This window comes from Drosophila melanogaster, chromosome 3R (genome assembly GCF_000001215.4).
Source record: "Drosophila melanogaster chromosome 3R".
Taxonomy (NCBI): Eukaryota; Metazoa; Arthropoda; class Insecta; order Diptera; family Drosophilidae; genus Drosophila; species Drosophila melanogaster.
In genome coordinates this window covers 8,362,822-8,379,434 of record NT_033777.3, presented here as the reverse complement: position 1 = coordinate 8,379,434, position 16,613 = coordinate 8,362,822, and the positions used below count along the sequence as shown (strand labels likewise).

At 43.5% G+C, this 16,613-nt stretch overlaps 2 protein-coding genes across 5 annotated transcripts in view; one reads left to right on the top strand and one right to left on the bottom strand.

Annotated features, from left to right (window-relative positions):
• CG45263 (uncharacterized protein) overlaps positions 1 to 15,107 on the top strand; it is a 113,290-nt gene extending 98,183 nt beyond the window's left edge. For 2 of the 4 annotated variants that reach the window (NM_001260060.2, NM_001316568.1), the window contains exon 16: positions 10,804 to 12,742. In NM_001260060.2, coding sequence (NP_001246989.1) covers positions 10,804 to 11,817 — 1,014 coding nt within the window. In that variant the 3' untranslated portion in view covers positions 11,818 to 12,742. Of the gene's footprint in view, positions 1 to 52; positions 265 to 10,803; positions 12,743 to 12,988 lie in introns of those variants that run through there. The other 2 variants (NM_001260059.2, NM_169223.4) reach the window with 2 other exon arrangements.
• Positions 15,108 to 15,540: 433 nt separating this feature from the next.
• Positions 15,541 to 16,609, bottom strand: CG7963 (uncharacterized protein). Its single transcript, NM_141541.3, is given in 1 exon segment — positions 15,541 to 16,609. A coding segment is annotated over 1 exon segment (1,015 nt). The 5' UTR covers positions 16,556 to 16,609.
• Between the last annotated feature and the right edge of the window lie 4 nt (positions 16,610 to 16,613).

Sequence of the window (16,613 nt, the reverse complement as noted above, 5' to 3'; positions counted from 1 at the left end):
TATAAACCAATCTAAGCATTAAGAAAACCTACATCTATCCCCTTCCGTTTAGTTGAAGGTCAGAATATACGAAACCGAGCGTTTGCAGACGCCTATTAGAATTCAAATATCGAAGTCGAGCCAAGATCTGGCTGGGTCCGAAGATGAGGACGATTCTTGATCCAAATCGAAACGAATCTTGTTGGGCCCCCAATTTAGTGCAATGTATAAATGTATGCACCTTGTATTAATTTATTTTTATGTACAATAAATTTATCTTACATTAATCTTAGTCCTTATTTTAGCAACAATCAAGCGACTTTATTTAAATAAAATGAATCTGATTTTTGTAATCTCATTATTTGTTCGTTTTTTATTTACTTATACTAACTAATGCAACACCAAAGTTTTACTCACCCCTTGTCGAGTTCAATATCTTGCACCACGTTCCTTCAATTTTCCTTTACGTTGGGATGGTCGAAAGTAACATTCTCCACAGGTCATACACTTTTCGTATTAACTGAATAACAATACATAAATACTGATATTTTGAAACGTAGAAAAGAAATTCAAATTGTCTGTCAACTAATAAAAGGAGGCAGTTGCGACTTAGCAAAAATAATAATTAGCTTAGACACGTACACTCATCTGGAGCTTAGGTTAATTACCCCTGATACGTATCCCAATCGAAATGCATTAAATAATTCAGTAAGTTATTTCTTTAAATATCGCAGAATCTCCTTGATTTTTAGAGTAGTAGAGAATTGAATTGAATTACCGTCCTTGCTAAAAAAAATTAGTTTACTAGCCAATAGTTCTATAATCTTTATTCCCATTTTCCCAAACCAACCAACTCGCATATGTATGTAACTATTTAGTTTTAAATATCCATTGAATTCCCAATTTTCGCTCTAGCTCTGTCTCGTGTTTGTGGCATTTTGTCTATTTTGTTTGTATTTCATTTATAGCAATCTTCGTGGAATTGTTTAAGCAAGAAAACTGAAACAAAAAGCCGGCAAACAAATATAAAGATTTATACAATAATTATGAATAATGCAGAGCAAGTAATTTATAGAAAATACGAAAAACAAATGAAAAAAAAAAGAAACATACCGATGAGGGGAAAGAAAGCATAAGTAACACATTATGAATGAAACAAATTTATAACGAATAAAAACAATTTAATTGCGAATGCGTGTGTGCGTGTTAATATTTATTCATACTCGTATTCACATGTATTCAGTTTTGTGTGCCTTAATACTTTTTGCAGTTGAGTTTCCCATTAATATTGCATTGGGCATTATTATTAATATTGATTTCGTTCATTGTATTTCCACTTTGTCGCTGTGTGTGTGCGTGCGTTAGTATGTGTGTGTGCCATGCCTTGTGCAAACGTTTGGATAATTTCCTCTTTGTATGGATGGATATGGAACAATAAAACATGTTTTTCCCCCCAATATTTTTTTGAGTTCTGATTTATTCATGAGAGCACAGAGCTCTCAGTTTTCCCCGACATCATTCTTACCACCTTCACCCCCCTCCCCCCTTGGTTATGAATTTTTTAATGCTCTGCGCGCAGAGCACCACCTACCATCCATCCATTGTTAGTTGATTGAAAGCAATACTTTTTACACACGCAGACGGCAGATTCTTGACCGTCGGGCTTAGTAGATACAAATGTCGGCATTGGTCTTGGAGCCCATCAACTGGCCACGCCCACTTCACGGGACACACACCGCCCACCCAGCCACAAACACCCACTCAATCACACTGACACACTTGGCATATGCTTCAATTTGAATATGAATTTGAATATGACTTTGAATGCGAATCCTTTTTAAGTAATGTCTGTGATTTGTGTTAACCGAACTTAGTACTAATCATTCACCAATTTCCACGTATGAGATTCTTTCAAGCGGTTCCAAAACACCAAGTGAACGGCACCGGAAACAAACGAGGATTTGGCTAAAGAAAGATTTGGCTTACCGAATCGAGAACATTATAATCGAAAAGCAATTCTTCCGCGAGTGGAAGCAGTAAAGCAAAAGTCCTGCCGAAATATTAACCTTTTTTTAGTTGAAGCCAAGTCGAAGCTTATAAAGAACATTCGAAGCTATTTTGTTATAAATGTGTTTTAGTTTTCATTACGTGGACTTGGTGAGCAAACCCCATCCAGCCAGAAAACCCCCCCGTCTTGCTCCTCTCTCTCACTCTCTCTGTCTCTTGTCTCTCTCTCTCTCTAAATATATATATATATATATATATATATTATATATACGCATACTTGTAAATTGTTTAATTGATATGAATTGATTGATTGATGACTGACCTTGAATATATATATATAAAATCCACCTATACGACATGTATACCTTATATTAATGACTATGAATATTTATGTAAAGGATTACATTTTACTTTCTCTTTTGATGAACTTTCAATGATGTAATAATAAGCGAATGAACTGAATTGAATTTTTACTTTGATATTTATACCTCCAAGCATACACACAGCCACACCCGCAAAAACATATACATACAAATATATCTCTATACGTATATATCCTGCCGGAAGTTGCTGCCGTTCGTTCCTCGTTCGTTCGCTCGCTCGTTCGCTCGCTGATTGATGATTGATGATCGTGGTTTGCCAATTACAATACTACCTATATATATACTATATACTCCCCACACATTCTACAAAATTTTGATATTTCGATGAGCTGAGTCATGATTTGTTATGTGGTGCAAGCGGCATACGAACGTTTTATTGGAGTTTTACTTTCAACTCATTTTCGTTTCGATACTTGTGTCCAATATATCCATACACACACACACACACATTATATATATAAATAATTATTAACCAAAACGATGAATTATCCTTCAATCTAGCCACTAGTGTACGCTTCATCCAGTGCATAATGTAATGTTAAACTGAATGTCTTTCTTGTGATAACCAAAGAGATAAGTCCCACAAAAACCGAAACTCTAACTTCATCTAACACGATACAAACCTGTCCCCAAAAACTAGACTAAAGTACACTTGAATACATTCTGAACACGGCATTCCAGACATTTTCCGAACCTTTGCTCCCAGATCATGGCACACATTGCGCATACTTGATATTAACAAATCGCCTAGCTGCACCAACGCCCACTAGCTATCTATCTCTCTCTCTCTCTCTTTCTTGCACTGACGCGAAACAGATGCCACTGAAAAACTCATTATAAATTAATTAAGCAAGCAATTAATAATTTCACGTTCAATTTAAGTTTGTAAATGAATTAATGTTTCCCCAACACCTCATACACCACCAGCACCACAAGAGACAAGAGCAACAAACAGCCCAAACTAGCCACAAAACCACCCAAGCCACGCCCCCAGCTACCCAAGCCACCCCCCCTCTCCGCCCGCCTACAACTGTACATTTTTTCAACACTTTTGTTGTCATAGCCTCTAAGCCAAGCATAATTACCCGTGCATTTTAACACACTTAGCCCCTTAGAGCTTCAGATGTGCACCACCTCGTCCTCGCACCCCCAAAAGTAATTTACATACGGCAACAACCGACTCGTTTTAGCCTTTTTTTCGTACTGTTGCCAACTAGTTGGAGAGAGAAAAAGTTTTTTAACTATACGTACATACTTTTTGCGTTTCAGTTAATTGCAATTTCAAATATTTTAGCTAGCAAAAAAAAAAAAGAAAACAACAAACATAAATTGACTGAAATTGAATTAAGTATTTCACCTGCAGCCATAAATGGAAATTATAATTTTGTATTATTATCGATTCCATCTCACTCTGTATCTCTATCTGTCTCTGTCTGTCGCCCGTTCGTTGTTGTGCCTTGTTTAAAGCTGTTTTTCTGCATTGGCCCAGTTCATTTCGCTTTAATTATCAGTATTTATTATTAGTTTTCTACTTGCATTATGATTTCACCAGATTGTCTCTCTTACCGTTTTTGCACCAATCTTGCACAAATAATACAAACTATATAAAGCTCGCTGCACTCCGCACCGTTTTGATTGAAAATTCTATCTGGTGTTTTTAGAGTAGGCATACAAGGGATTTTCCAGATGTAAAAGCGCCCTGTGAGCTCTGCTGGCATTTAGCAACGTCTTTCGGTTGCCGAAACAGCGTAAGTACCGATGAAAGCTGCCAGAAGAATTCCATAAATATCGCATTCTATTATGCATTCAACTTAAGACAGGGCTTAAATGGGAAGCGACCTGAATAAGGCCCGATATGATTTATTCCCCTCGATAGTTGACTCTTACGTCATTGCCTTCTTATGGCCTCGTTATGTGTGAGCACCCCCCTCAGTCAACGGCGCTTTAATGGCTCATTGCATTGACAAACACACGTCTACAGGGCCTAGACACACGGACAAACAGGCGGACGGTCTCGAGTCCGGGAAAGGACACATAATGCCCCGGCATTAATTTTATTATGTCTTCTGCTGGACTTCTTTTGCGTCCTCCCATGACATTTGCCTGCTGCTACTCGAGCGTGGGAAAAGGCATCTCGGAAAATGCCATGGAAAATTATTATCCAATTCAATGAAGACGAGATAGTACAGTAGTACCCCATAAAGGCAATAAAAGGAAGCCAAAGAGTTTCTTTATACCGATAAATTAATGTAAATATTAATCAAAGAACAATTGTAAAACTAGACGAGTATTGCACAAATTTTATAAATCTTAAAAATAAAAATAATTTGATTTTTCGCTTTGAGAAACATATTTATTGTCAAAGAGGTAACGGCAGCTCAATGCTCCGGACTCAATAAAATTTATTATTTTTCTGCTCCGTTTTTTCCGTCGGAGAATTCTCGAGTTTTCGCTGCATTTGTCGAGCGGCATGCAGATTTTATTGTATTTCGTTATAAGTTCAATGCTCCATAAATTTTCCAAAATGGATTTATGTTGCACTACCGCCCTATCTTCAGCATTCCCTGCTCTCCCCGAAGTCGTAAATTATTGCGTGTGCATTTCCGCATCGAGTTCATCGAGTCGAGTCGAATGCCCATCGTCTTAAAGAGCTTAATTCAGCCATTTGGCAATGAGTTCTGTCCTAGAATCAGAAAACAATTTGAATTCCACTGGAGATGACGTGGCGCGGCAGGAAAGTTTAATTCTGGGCCACAGGCCACGTGAACAAAACAACTCGGAGACCATAAATTCCTGCAGCTGCTGCACTGCAGCCACTTTTGACACCACCGCCCACAGTCCACCGCCTACCGCCCACCGCCCATCGCCTGCCCTGCGAACTAATGACAAGCCACGCAAAATGAAGAAACAATGCGCGCATAAATTATCCTCAAGGCGGTGCTCAAAATTGCATAGCAATGGCTTGGAAGCGAAAACTAAACGTAGTGGGCAAAAAGAATCTCAACTGACAGGAAAAGCCGTGGAAAAGCGCGGGGGGGGGGTGTGTTTTCAAAGAGGAAAATGGCTGGTGCAGTGGGATTAAGGAAAACAATGGCGCATCAAATTACAGCTAACAACAAACAGCGAGTCGAACTCGCCTTGGCAGACAACTGCCACGCCCATCGACCGAACTTTGCATTGTCGTGGTTCGGTTTTTGTTTCAAAGTGCCACACGCCGTATACGCAATTTGCTGCCATGTGTTTGCGATTGTGTGCGAGTGTATGTAAGTGTGAGCGTGAGGGTTTTTCTTGTCTATTGTAATTTGGCGCTATTATTAAAAATCCTTTATGACGCCTGGCAGTGGCAGCAGCAGCAGCAGCAGCCGCCGCTCAGATTTCAGTAAACGCATTCTGTGCGCTCTAATTGCGCCATTAAAAGATGACAAACAAAATCCCCCGGTCTCCAGAGACAGACTACAGATTATTCCATACTTCTCTCCACCCCCAAAAGATTTCTGGAGTCTGGAATCTCTGGCTGCGCCGCAAATTCCGGTTCGAGCCATAGTCCATAGTCTTGTAGGGCTTCAGAGACAAAGGCGACGAACAACGGCGAAGGCAAAAGGCATTTAATATGCTTTTTATGCGTTGCCGTAGCTTCTATACTCCTTGCCACAATTTTTTTTTTTTTCGGCACTTTAGCGCGGATGTCATAAATGGCATGCTCCATGGAAAAGTAAAGTTTCCGCCGGCTGTACCACTATAAATGTAATTTATGTGTGCGTGTACGGCTCTGCGTTTGCAGGTGCATTTTATTTTTTAATATGCTTCGGGCAAACACAACACATGAAATTTGAATTTTACGGGCCCGCCGTCCTTTCTGACGGCTGCCCAAGTAAAATAGTAAATATACACAGCTAGTGGCCGTATAACTAACTCAAACACTTGCCTCGACTTTTTCACCTTTCGACATCATCGCATCTGCACACCTGTGCGTTGATGCTGTGCATGTGTGTGTGTGTGCTTAAACTGCGCTAAATGTAGTCACTACACAACTACTAATGCACCAGACTGGGATTAAATCATAAACGCTGACATGTCTTTTTTTTGACATTTTGATGGCACTGCGGTTACATTTTCTACATTACTTTTTATAGATCCTTCAATGAACCGTATAATTTCTATTAAATAAACTATATCCAAATGGATTAAATGTTCTGGGCCAAATTAATGGACATACTAAACTGTTCGAAACTGAAAATTCGAAGCACTTCGGCAGCGTCTTTAAAACAAACCACATTGAATATAACAATAAACTAGATCACATTATTAACTTGTTTGCAAAAAGGGCTAGAATAATTCAATCCCTTTTAACTTTACTAAAAGCGCAACCTTCACCTTCTTTGGATTTCCCTTTGCGCCCCTTTATGCGGCCTTATTGAAAAATTAAACTTGTAATAAAATTTAATGACTTGACGGTTTTTAATAAAAAGCGCCAACGCCTTAACCAACAGAAGCGAGAGGAAATGCCCGCAATTTAAGCGCAAATTTGTGTTCATAATCACAATTTTGGTACCTTTTTTTTCTTCGGTTGCCCGTGCGGTAATGACCACACAGAAAATTTTTGGCTTTTCCTCGACCTCTAACTTGGCGCGGTGCGTGCAATAAAAAGTAACGAGGCTGTTAACATTAAGGCAAACGTTTGCCTTTCACTTTGGTCAAGAAGTCAGACGGAGGCTGAACCAAAAATACCTACAGACAGGGTGGACTACCAAGGCTCAGGACTCAGAATTCAGGACTCAGAACGACGACGCTGGCAATGACGATGGCGACTCATCGACGTTAAGTCGGGGCGTTAATATTTAAATTTATATTGCGGCCGGACTCTGGCCACGGCAGTGGCACAGCCCCTTTTGGCCATCAATTCTGCGTTTAATGCCTGCGCAAATATTTGCGCAATCAGCAAACAAAACAAACGCAGGCCAAACCGCCGACTGTCGACTGTTTAAGCAAAGCAATTGACCGTTGCCCAGGACACTGGGATACCGGTATATACAGAAGATACATACTCGCATAAAAGGGGATAGTGGCCAAAACAGGTTATGGGCGGAGAGGGGGGTGATGAGAGCGACACGACCACAACATGTATTTCCTGTTGACCCGTGTTCGTGTGCGACGTGAAAGCGGAAGTTCTCGCAGGTGCGAAGCGCCCGTTTTTTTTCAGCGGTCCCGTGCTGTAAATATCTGTGTTAATCATTTAATTAAACTGCGCTCGCTGTGCACATTTTTCGGGCATACATTTCGGTAATTTATGGCGTGATTTGGGTTTCGACAATTACTACTTCAATATGCTATCTTTTATGGGCCATTACTGCGTATTTACAACGCGGCGTATGCGCGATATTTTCGCCGCGCGAATAAAACGTTGCATACTTTTTTGGGCACCTCTTATGCAGACAAATGGCGATTTATTTAAAACTGACAATAAAAAAAATGCCCCTAGTTTTAAATTCAATGTGCTAAATTATGCATCTACTGCGTTCTTTTTTGGATTTCTATGAAATCTAGTAGGTATATAATATGTCATTAATATTTCAAATGCAAACTAAATTTGCAATGTTATCTAAGTAACTATAACTAAAATAATATTGAAAATACTCGATTAATGGGGTTGCATATATGGAAAATAACATAATACGAAGCCATTACACTGTCTTCGCAGTGGAACGAGAAATATGTGCAATATTATTTGCGTTGCCAACTATTTTGGGCATCTTTTATGCACTACAGCAACGTGCAATTTTATTTAAATCTGAAATAGGAAAGTGACAGCCCACCCCCAACGAAATTCCAAAAGAAAAGGAAGAACCCCGTAAACATTCTTGCACTTTCGCAGCGCCAGAGCCGTAAAAGTTTTCGGTAAACGCATTTCAAACACTCGCCGAGATAGTTATTACAATAGTGCACAAAGCACAGCAACAACACAGCCGTGCGTGTGGGCGGAAAGGGGGTTGGAAAAGTGGGTGTGTTGGGAGTTGGACAGCAGCAGCTGTGGGGAAAACTTGTATCATTTTCTTCAAATGAAATGCAGAGCGACCATCTTCCCCTTCTCCGAGAACAGCACAAAGTAATATTTACAAAAGAAAATTCGTTTGAATTTATTTTTTTCTTCGCCATTTGGATTTCGTAGTGTTGTGTATGGCAGATAGAAGCCATTTTTGAAGTGCAGTTACCATTGATCCGTGTGGGAGTGCACTGTGAGAAAATCTCGAAAAGAACAGGTACATTTTTTAATCTTATTATGAACAATGTTTGGAAATTGAAATCAAATTTAGAAAATTGATAATTTAGAACTACAATTCATGAAATGGAATATTTCTTCAATTATTATTATTATTAATGGGTAATTGTGCTGATTTTTCTTGCGTGTAAATTGGAGGATAGTGGGGTCTGAGATTGGTGGGGGGGGTTAGGGGGCGGATGTAGCCGAGCTTAGCGGAAGCCTGGCTGCAACTGTCATTGTTGTTGTCCTTGTCGCTGTCACCGCTCACCCTCTATCTGCATCTCTGGTCCGTCTGTTGGCGGGACCCCCTTTCAACACTGGAAACCAGATTCCTCTCCGGCTGAACTCAACATCCGCCGGACAATTGATGAACGCCTTTGTTGTTGTATGCAGAGTGGATTCCAGTTGAACTCCAGTGCCTGTCGTCGTTCTCGTCCAAGTTTCGAGCAAGTTCAGTTACCATTTGCCGTGTGGAAAACTTTGTGCAGTTGACAACCGGGAGAAAGGGGCAGGGCTGGGACGGATGCTCAGCCATTTTTATCCTAAAGGTCCTGCGGATCGTCGCCTGATGTTTTTCGTTTCGTTTCGCGCCAGCAGCAAAAGTGCCGAGTTCAAAGTTTTGTTTACAAAGTTTTCAAATTTTTGTGGCACTGAGTTGAACTTCCGCCGAGCGCACCCATTCCAGTTCTCATTCCCATCCCCAACCCATTTTCCCATTTCCGGCTGCTGTTGATGATGTTGCCATCGCTGTTCCGCCGCTCTACGATTTTTCGTGGACTCTTTCTGGGCAGCAGATGGTCTTCGATTCGCAGTCATCCATCATTAGCCACAATTATGTGGCAGGTCTATTAAGTTTTCATCAATTCGCGAGTGTACCAGTAACTAAATGATGCAGAAAATGTTGATGCAGCACCAGCTGGGTGTGGCACTCGACATTCAGACACATCCTGCGGCTCCTTCAAGTCGTCATGGCGCGTAAAATTATGTCAATGCCTGTCAACTTTTCCGCTGAGCCAAGTTGCTCGACAAGTGCACCCTGTAGTGTCTTTGAGAGTGCATTGAGTGAGCGACTGAAAGTTTTCTTTAATCCCCGCACCCCTTGCCCCTTCACCACTACCGCTTTCATGTGTGTGTGTGCGTGCGTGCGTATGTGAGTGCGTTATTGACTATGCATAAAGTGCATTTACAGTGCTCCTCAGACAGAAGGAAGCTGCTGGGATAAAAGAATATTAAAGAACAGTTGCGCTTACTGATGCCGCGGGGCGGAAACTTTTTTAATTTAATGTAAAAATTGCCTACCACGCCGCCTCAAACAGAAGTCACGAAAAGTCCTTAAATGCGACAACTTCGTTTAACTTAACTTAATGCCAACTTTGCGCTCGCTTTTTTCAAATTAGTCTGGTTAATTAGCGTTATATGCATGTGTAACTGTGTGTGGGTGTGCCATCGCTTAACTTGCAGCTAAATTTAATAAGTTTTCGCTCGCCAATTAGCCATTTCCCCCGCTCGCCTGCAACTGCATCCTTGCATCCTAGCATGAAATCCCCACCGAATTCACCCCCGAAAAGCATTTGCAGCAGTATCCCTAATTTATGTGGAACGTTTTGCACATTTATTGTCTTGAAGCTCACAGGGCGCTGGCCAAGATCTGGATAAGATTGTGAACCTAGATTGTGTAAATATTAATGTAGCCCGCGAATGCACGAATATATCACCTTTTATTATACCTTTCCTAGCACCTGTACGTGAGTCGAGCTTAGCTATATGTATATATATGAATTACCAACTGAACCGTCCATCGGTTAGTGACCAAGCAAACACAGTTAAGACAAATGTCAACGGACGCACTTCCCGATTCCCCCAAAAAATACCGAACACTAACACTCACACCACGACACCTACGTATACTCTTCTTAAGCAAAAATATTTAAATACTTATATCATACACAACTTATATGATAAGTGTCTACTCTTTTCCTTTTTCGTCTCTTTTTACGCTCTGACATTTCATTTTCCGATAACAAACAACCAACCAACCAATCAAAATGCGCATTTAACCAACACACGCACACCACAATTGTAATGTGAACTACCCACCAAAACACCAACCACTCGACAACCAAAACACCACAACCAACAACAACCCCCCGAAAAAAAAAACATCACAAAAATCAGAGCGTTCCGGTACTTCGAACATTTGGCGGTCATCACATCGCGTAGCGCGAGCGGGAACGGGAAGTGGGCGGGGCCAGCTCGCCCTCGACCACGATAGCCACGCCCACCGGTACGCCACCCCTGCTGCCGCCGCTGCCCAACACTTTCGTGGCCATCAAGACGAAATCCGACTGCAGCAGCAGCAACCACAGCAACAGCAACAACAGCAACAGCAACAACAGCCTGACCCTTCATAGCGGCAACAATAGCTTCAAGTCGAGCGGTCACAGAAAGTCCCCACAGCCGCCCCCGCTGCCCATGAAAAACGGCGCCAAACAGCAGCAGCAACAACAGGAGTCGCACTACCAACACTTGAACTACCAGCAGCATCCCGGCAGCAACGCACGCAACACCCTGGACCGCAAGCAGCAGAGCAACACTGGCGGCGACTACTGCACCCAGATCAATCCGCACTATCTGCAGACCTTCGACAGTTTGGACCACTACAGTGTGGCCACCATGCAGCAGCAGCCGCTACGCAGCCAGTCCAAGTCGCAGATCTACAGCTATGGCAGCAGCGGCACCACCAGCGACAACAGCAACCACAACCAGCAGCATTTGCCGCACCAGCACTACCACAGCAGCAGCAACATAGCCCACATCGAGCACCACCACCATCCGCAGAACGGCAGCGATCGCTACAGCCACCCGCACATGCAGCAGGCACATCTGCAACATCAGCAGCAGCATCAGCAGCAGCATCAGCTGCAGCAGCAGCAACACCACAGCCTGAAGCACACCAAGCACGGCAAGGGGCACAAGAACGGCAAGCACGGCTCAAAGGGCAGCAGCAGCAAGTCGCAGGACGACTTCAAGGTCCTGCACAAGCAACAGATGCAGCCGCCAAAGTGCAGCGGCAACAGCAAGTCAGCCAAGCGCAACGGTTGCGGCAACCAGGTGTTGCCGCTGCCACCGCAGCAGCAGCACTACTCCAGCTCCAGTGATAGCCTACCATTCGATAATAACTACTATTAGACACCAGCACACTCAGGCACACACACACACACGGAGGTTGAGGGTGTTCCAAAAGCAGCTGTCCGATCCTTTACATGACTCATATCTTCTTCACTGATTAGAGGTTAGCGTTGCTAGTTTAATTGATCAGAAAGTAAGGCAGTTGAAAAAAAAAACATTTACTTGAGATTTATACAGGTTTATTTCCGATGTTTATTCCTGAAAATATGTATATTTTCATTTTTAAGTTTAAAATACTGCACAATTAGTGATAGTTATTCCAATTAATTGGCAAAAGGTCATAGGTTCAATGAAAATAACAGCCAATATAATGCATTAACATTGCTTGCACTTAATTGGCTAGGTTTTTGATTACATTGATTGAATTAATAGTCCCGAAACAAGATATACATATTCAGTTCAGTTATCTATCTAGTAATCATGAATCTGAAAAGTACCAGCAACAATTGTGGAATTCGGGAGCATTTTTGGGACACCCACTAAATACCTGAATTTGATGAACGCACACACACACAGACTCACGCATTTACATGTGTGTTTGCCAAATGGTTGAAAGTATTTACTTGATTGAGCGAATTCGCAAGACAGAATTTTGATCTACAAGATACATTGCCGATTGCAATGCAAACTTGAATTTGCGGCTGCCGGAAGTGGATTCCCGGCATTTTTACACAAAAGGCTTGGGCGGACAAGGAGTTAAGTGTTTTGAGTGCCAACTGTTTGGGCAGCTTGTTGTTTTCGAATAATAGTCTCTATAAACTAATTTAGTTCGTAGCGAATGTCAGAAGGCAATTGAAAGACCATTGAGATGGCATATGCAGCTTATTGTTAAATGTGTATATATAATGTATAAGCGTATGAAAGTAGTTACTTCTATTGTAGACCTAAGCCAGGCCCACCACTTCCTGACCCCTGACCCTTAGCCAAAAATGAAAAAAAAGATACCGATAAACCCGAAAAAAGCTCACCAGCCACCAACTTAGCACCCAAAAGCAGACCGTGTTTTGCCCCCAACTCGGCTAATCAGATTTTGTTTATTTGTTTCATTAACGAATTGCTTGAAATATCTGCCAACAACTCAACTCAAACCACACAACAACATCATCATCATCAACAACAACAACAACAACATCGACACACCACAAAAACACACTGCTTCCAACACCTCCAGTCGAGTTCCCAGGCCAGAAGCAGCGGTCACGACGAACTGGGCAACCTACTCTGGCAGCAGGATTCCTGTGAGTTCCACGAGCACTATCCCTCCGATTCCAGCTGCCCAGTGCCGCCCCTTCGTCACTGCCACGCCCCAGGGCATGGACATGCCACCAAGACGCTGACCAGACGCAATGCCGATCTATTTAGCGGAGATCTGGGCATACCCGAGATCAACACCCATGTGGGCAGTGTGGTGCACACGTTCGAAACGCTGGCCCTGCAACGTCGCCTGGCGGAGGAGGAGGATCGCCATCCGGAGCGGGAGCTGAGTAAGTATGAGGCCAACGGCGGCACCACCACCCAAAGCAAGTACAGCCAGCTGAAGCGCCGCTCGCAGGAGATGCGCCAGCGGCTGGTGCAGCAATTGCACCGCCAGCGTTTGCAGCAGCAGCAACTGCAGCAGCAACACGAGCCACACCTGCAACATCAGCAAATCGCACGCTCACGAACACAGTCGCAGCCACAAAAGCAGCCGACCATGCACGAGGGGGTTTTGACCAACAGTTGCAGCACCCAAACACTGGCCACCGGCTTTTGGCCATTCCAGCCGAGCCAGCGAGTGGATGACTCCCGGCAGCAACTGCAGCAGTCCACCTTCGAGGACTATCGCAAGAACTTGTTCGGCACCCTGCGAAGACATGGCAGCCTGGAGGATAACGAAGAGCTGCAGGACGAGTCGTTCATAGTGAACGCGGCTTTTGATGAGATCTTCTCCTGCTACGATGACGATAACGAGGATGACAAGGGCACGCAGACGCAGACCAATACCGATGATCTCTTCGAGGACGAGCATATGCTGGTCAGCCTGAGCGAACTTGATGACGAGGTGTTCGCCAGCCGAGCGCAAACGGCCTCGACCACACCCACAGCCAGTGCGGGAATGGGAGCTGGACGAACGCCCAAACACAGCACGCCCCAGTTAAACCACAACAAGTATACGGCTCCATCGCCACCTCGCTCCCGCACTCTTACCAATCTCTTCGAGCGTTTGAAGTCGCAGGACAACAAGACGCTACAGAAGTACGCCGCCAATGGGGCGCTCAACAAGACAGAGGACTTCAATAGAGGCTCCACAGTTAGTAAGTCCTTTGTGCAGCATCTGAGAAAGCCCTCTCACAAGCAGAAACGAGCGCCAAGGCCACCGCCCAAGCCGCAATCCCGCTCCCAAGTGGCCATTGCCCATGTGACACCCCTCCGCAAAGCCCTGATCTTTCCGAAGCGATCCAAGTCGTCCAGCGAACTACTACTCGACGATCTGAGCGTGCAGGCGCGTAAGTATCAGCGAAGGATAGAGCAGGGATCAGCGCTGTAGACAGGAACAATGGGCACCCAGTTATGCACCTGTTTCTCACCTGTTGACCAGTTATTTGGCCTCATCTAGATATTAAATCGATTTCTTTCGCATTTCCGTTTACCCCAGAGGCGACGCTTTTGTAGAATAAGTGTGATCCCCAAACCAATACGAAAACGACCCGACCCCTACCTTCGATTCCGATCAAGACCCTCTAACCGAACCCGAATCCGATGTAGATGTGGAACAAGTGCAGCTATCCCGCCGCCATAATGGAAGACAAAGATACGACCCGAAGCAAGCCCAAAGAGAATTAAGCCATACGAGGAATAGCACCCAAAAGAACTAAACTAATTTCGTAATTTACGCATAGTTACATTAAGCCAATTACTCGAAACTGCATGAAAATCAAATCAAAAGATGACTAACCATATTTATAAATACAACCATATATAAATATACATAAACATTATTGTACAAATAGGATCGAAGATGTACCGAGAGCTATGGTTAGATATGGAAATAAAAATCAAACGACAATTCATGCTCTCAACCTAGTTATTTACGAGTACAAGTTTGTCTCTTCAATTATAATTTGAATTCATCTAAAGAATATACCATACAAGCCCGATATACATCTATACATTATACGGATATTTATAGCATATACCTGCGTCACTTGTTGTAACTTTTAGGATAATTGCAAGTCAAAGCAAAAGTAAACCAATTACAAAAGGAAACATTACTAACTCTTACCTGCATGCAATAAAGAATTTCAAAATGCAAAACTGAATAGTGTACTTTCTGGGTTAGGGATATATTAAGCATAACTGATTTTCTTACAGTCACTGTTCGTAATTTCATCTAAGAAGGAAGACAATGCTGGAAAAGGAATTCGGGAACGGTATTTAGTAAAAAAAAAAGCAGTCAGAACGCATACCAAACTTACAGACACCTAAGGCCTCACAGTATAGGGAAACAACTCTCAAAATCGTCCCATGGCACTTCATTTGGCAACAAAGTGATAGCCAAAGTGGTAGCGGTCGCTGTCCTGATCTTTATCCGATGTATGAAGAGCCTTGGAATGTGCAAAACAAATCGCTGTGGGCCCACCTTGGCATTAAAAGAAGCTGCCTAAGTCACTAATAAGGCTGCTTATATCTGTTACCTTGACCGCGATCAGAGATCATTGGCCCAAATCGGCAATCTGCAACTTATCACTGTCCCGTTTCATGACGCAACGCGTGTTTTCGGAGCTGTCCCGCCCGTGTAAAAGGTTTTTCGCACACTTGGCAGCGGTGCAGGCGTTCGCCGGTATGGATCCGCTCGTGAATCTTGAGGACTCCCAGTTGGGCGAAACGTTTGTCACGATGCTGGCAGGCGTAGGGTCTTTCGCCAGTGTTTGTGCGGAGATGCAGCTCGAGCATGTAGACCCTGGAGAAACTGCGCTGATAGACGTTGCAAAGATGCGGACGTTCCTCCGTGTGCCTGTTAACTATGTGGCGTCGCTGATTCTACAAAACCACGCCCGCAGTGCAGGCACTTGTGCTGCAAGACCTGCTTATGGCGCCTCTGATGAACCTCCAATGCTCCATTGGTCCTGAAGGCCTTGGCGCACTGATCGCAGGTGAAGGGCCATTCGTCGGTGTGCAGGCGAATGTGGCTTGCCAGACTAGAGGCGGATTGAAGGCACTTACCGCACTCCAGGCACTTGTGCCCACGTTTGGGTGTCTTGGCATAGGAGCAATTGTGGACCTGGTAGCAACCCAATTTCGTAAAGATCCGCCTGCGCTCCCTACAGTCTATAATAGTTATTGAAGCATGTACTTCTTGGATGTGCCGACGCAGTACTTCCGATAGCTGGAAACCAGCGCCACAATGCTGGCAGTTCCAGCGTGAAACTCCAATAGGTTCATTTTCGGGATCCTCCACAGCGGAGAGCTGTTCAATATAGTCGCTGGGATCAATAATAATTATTTCCTCCGAAGCTAGGGGTTCTGCCGTGTCTATGTTTATCTCCGGAGCCATATCGCGCAACTTCTCCGACTCCACGCATATTTTGCGAAACTTGGCGGCGATGAGAAGCTCGTTGGTGCACTCCTGGCATAAATACATTGGCTGCAAGGTACACAGGTCCACTTGCATCTCCTCCACGATCTCATAGATATCCACCAGAAGTTCATCCTGTTTAAGACAAACTCGGCAACGGAATTCACCAGATGGTGGCGACATTTTCAGTTAAAAGCTTGCAAATATTTAAAAATTGAACTGCCAAATCAAATGCAGCTAC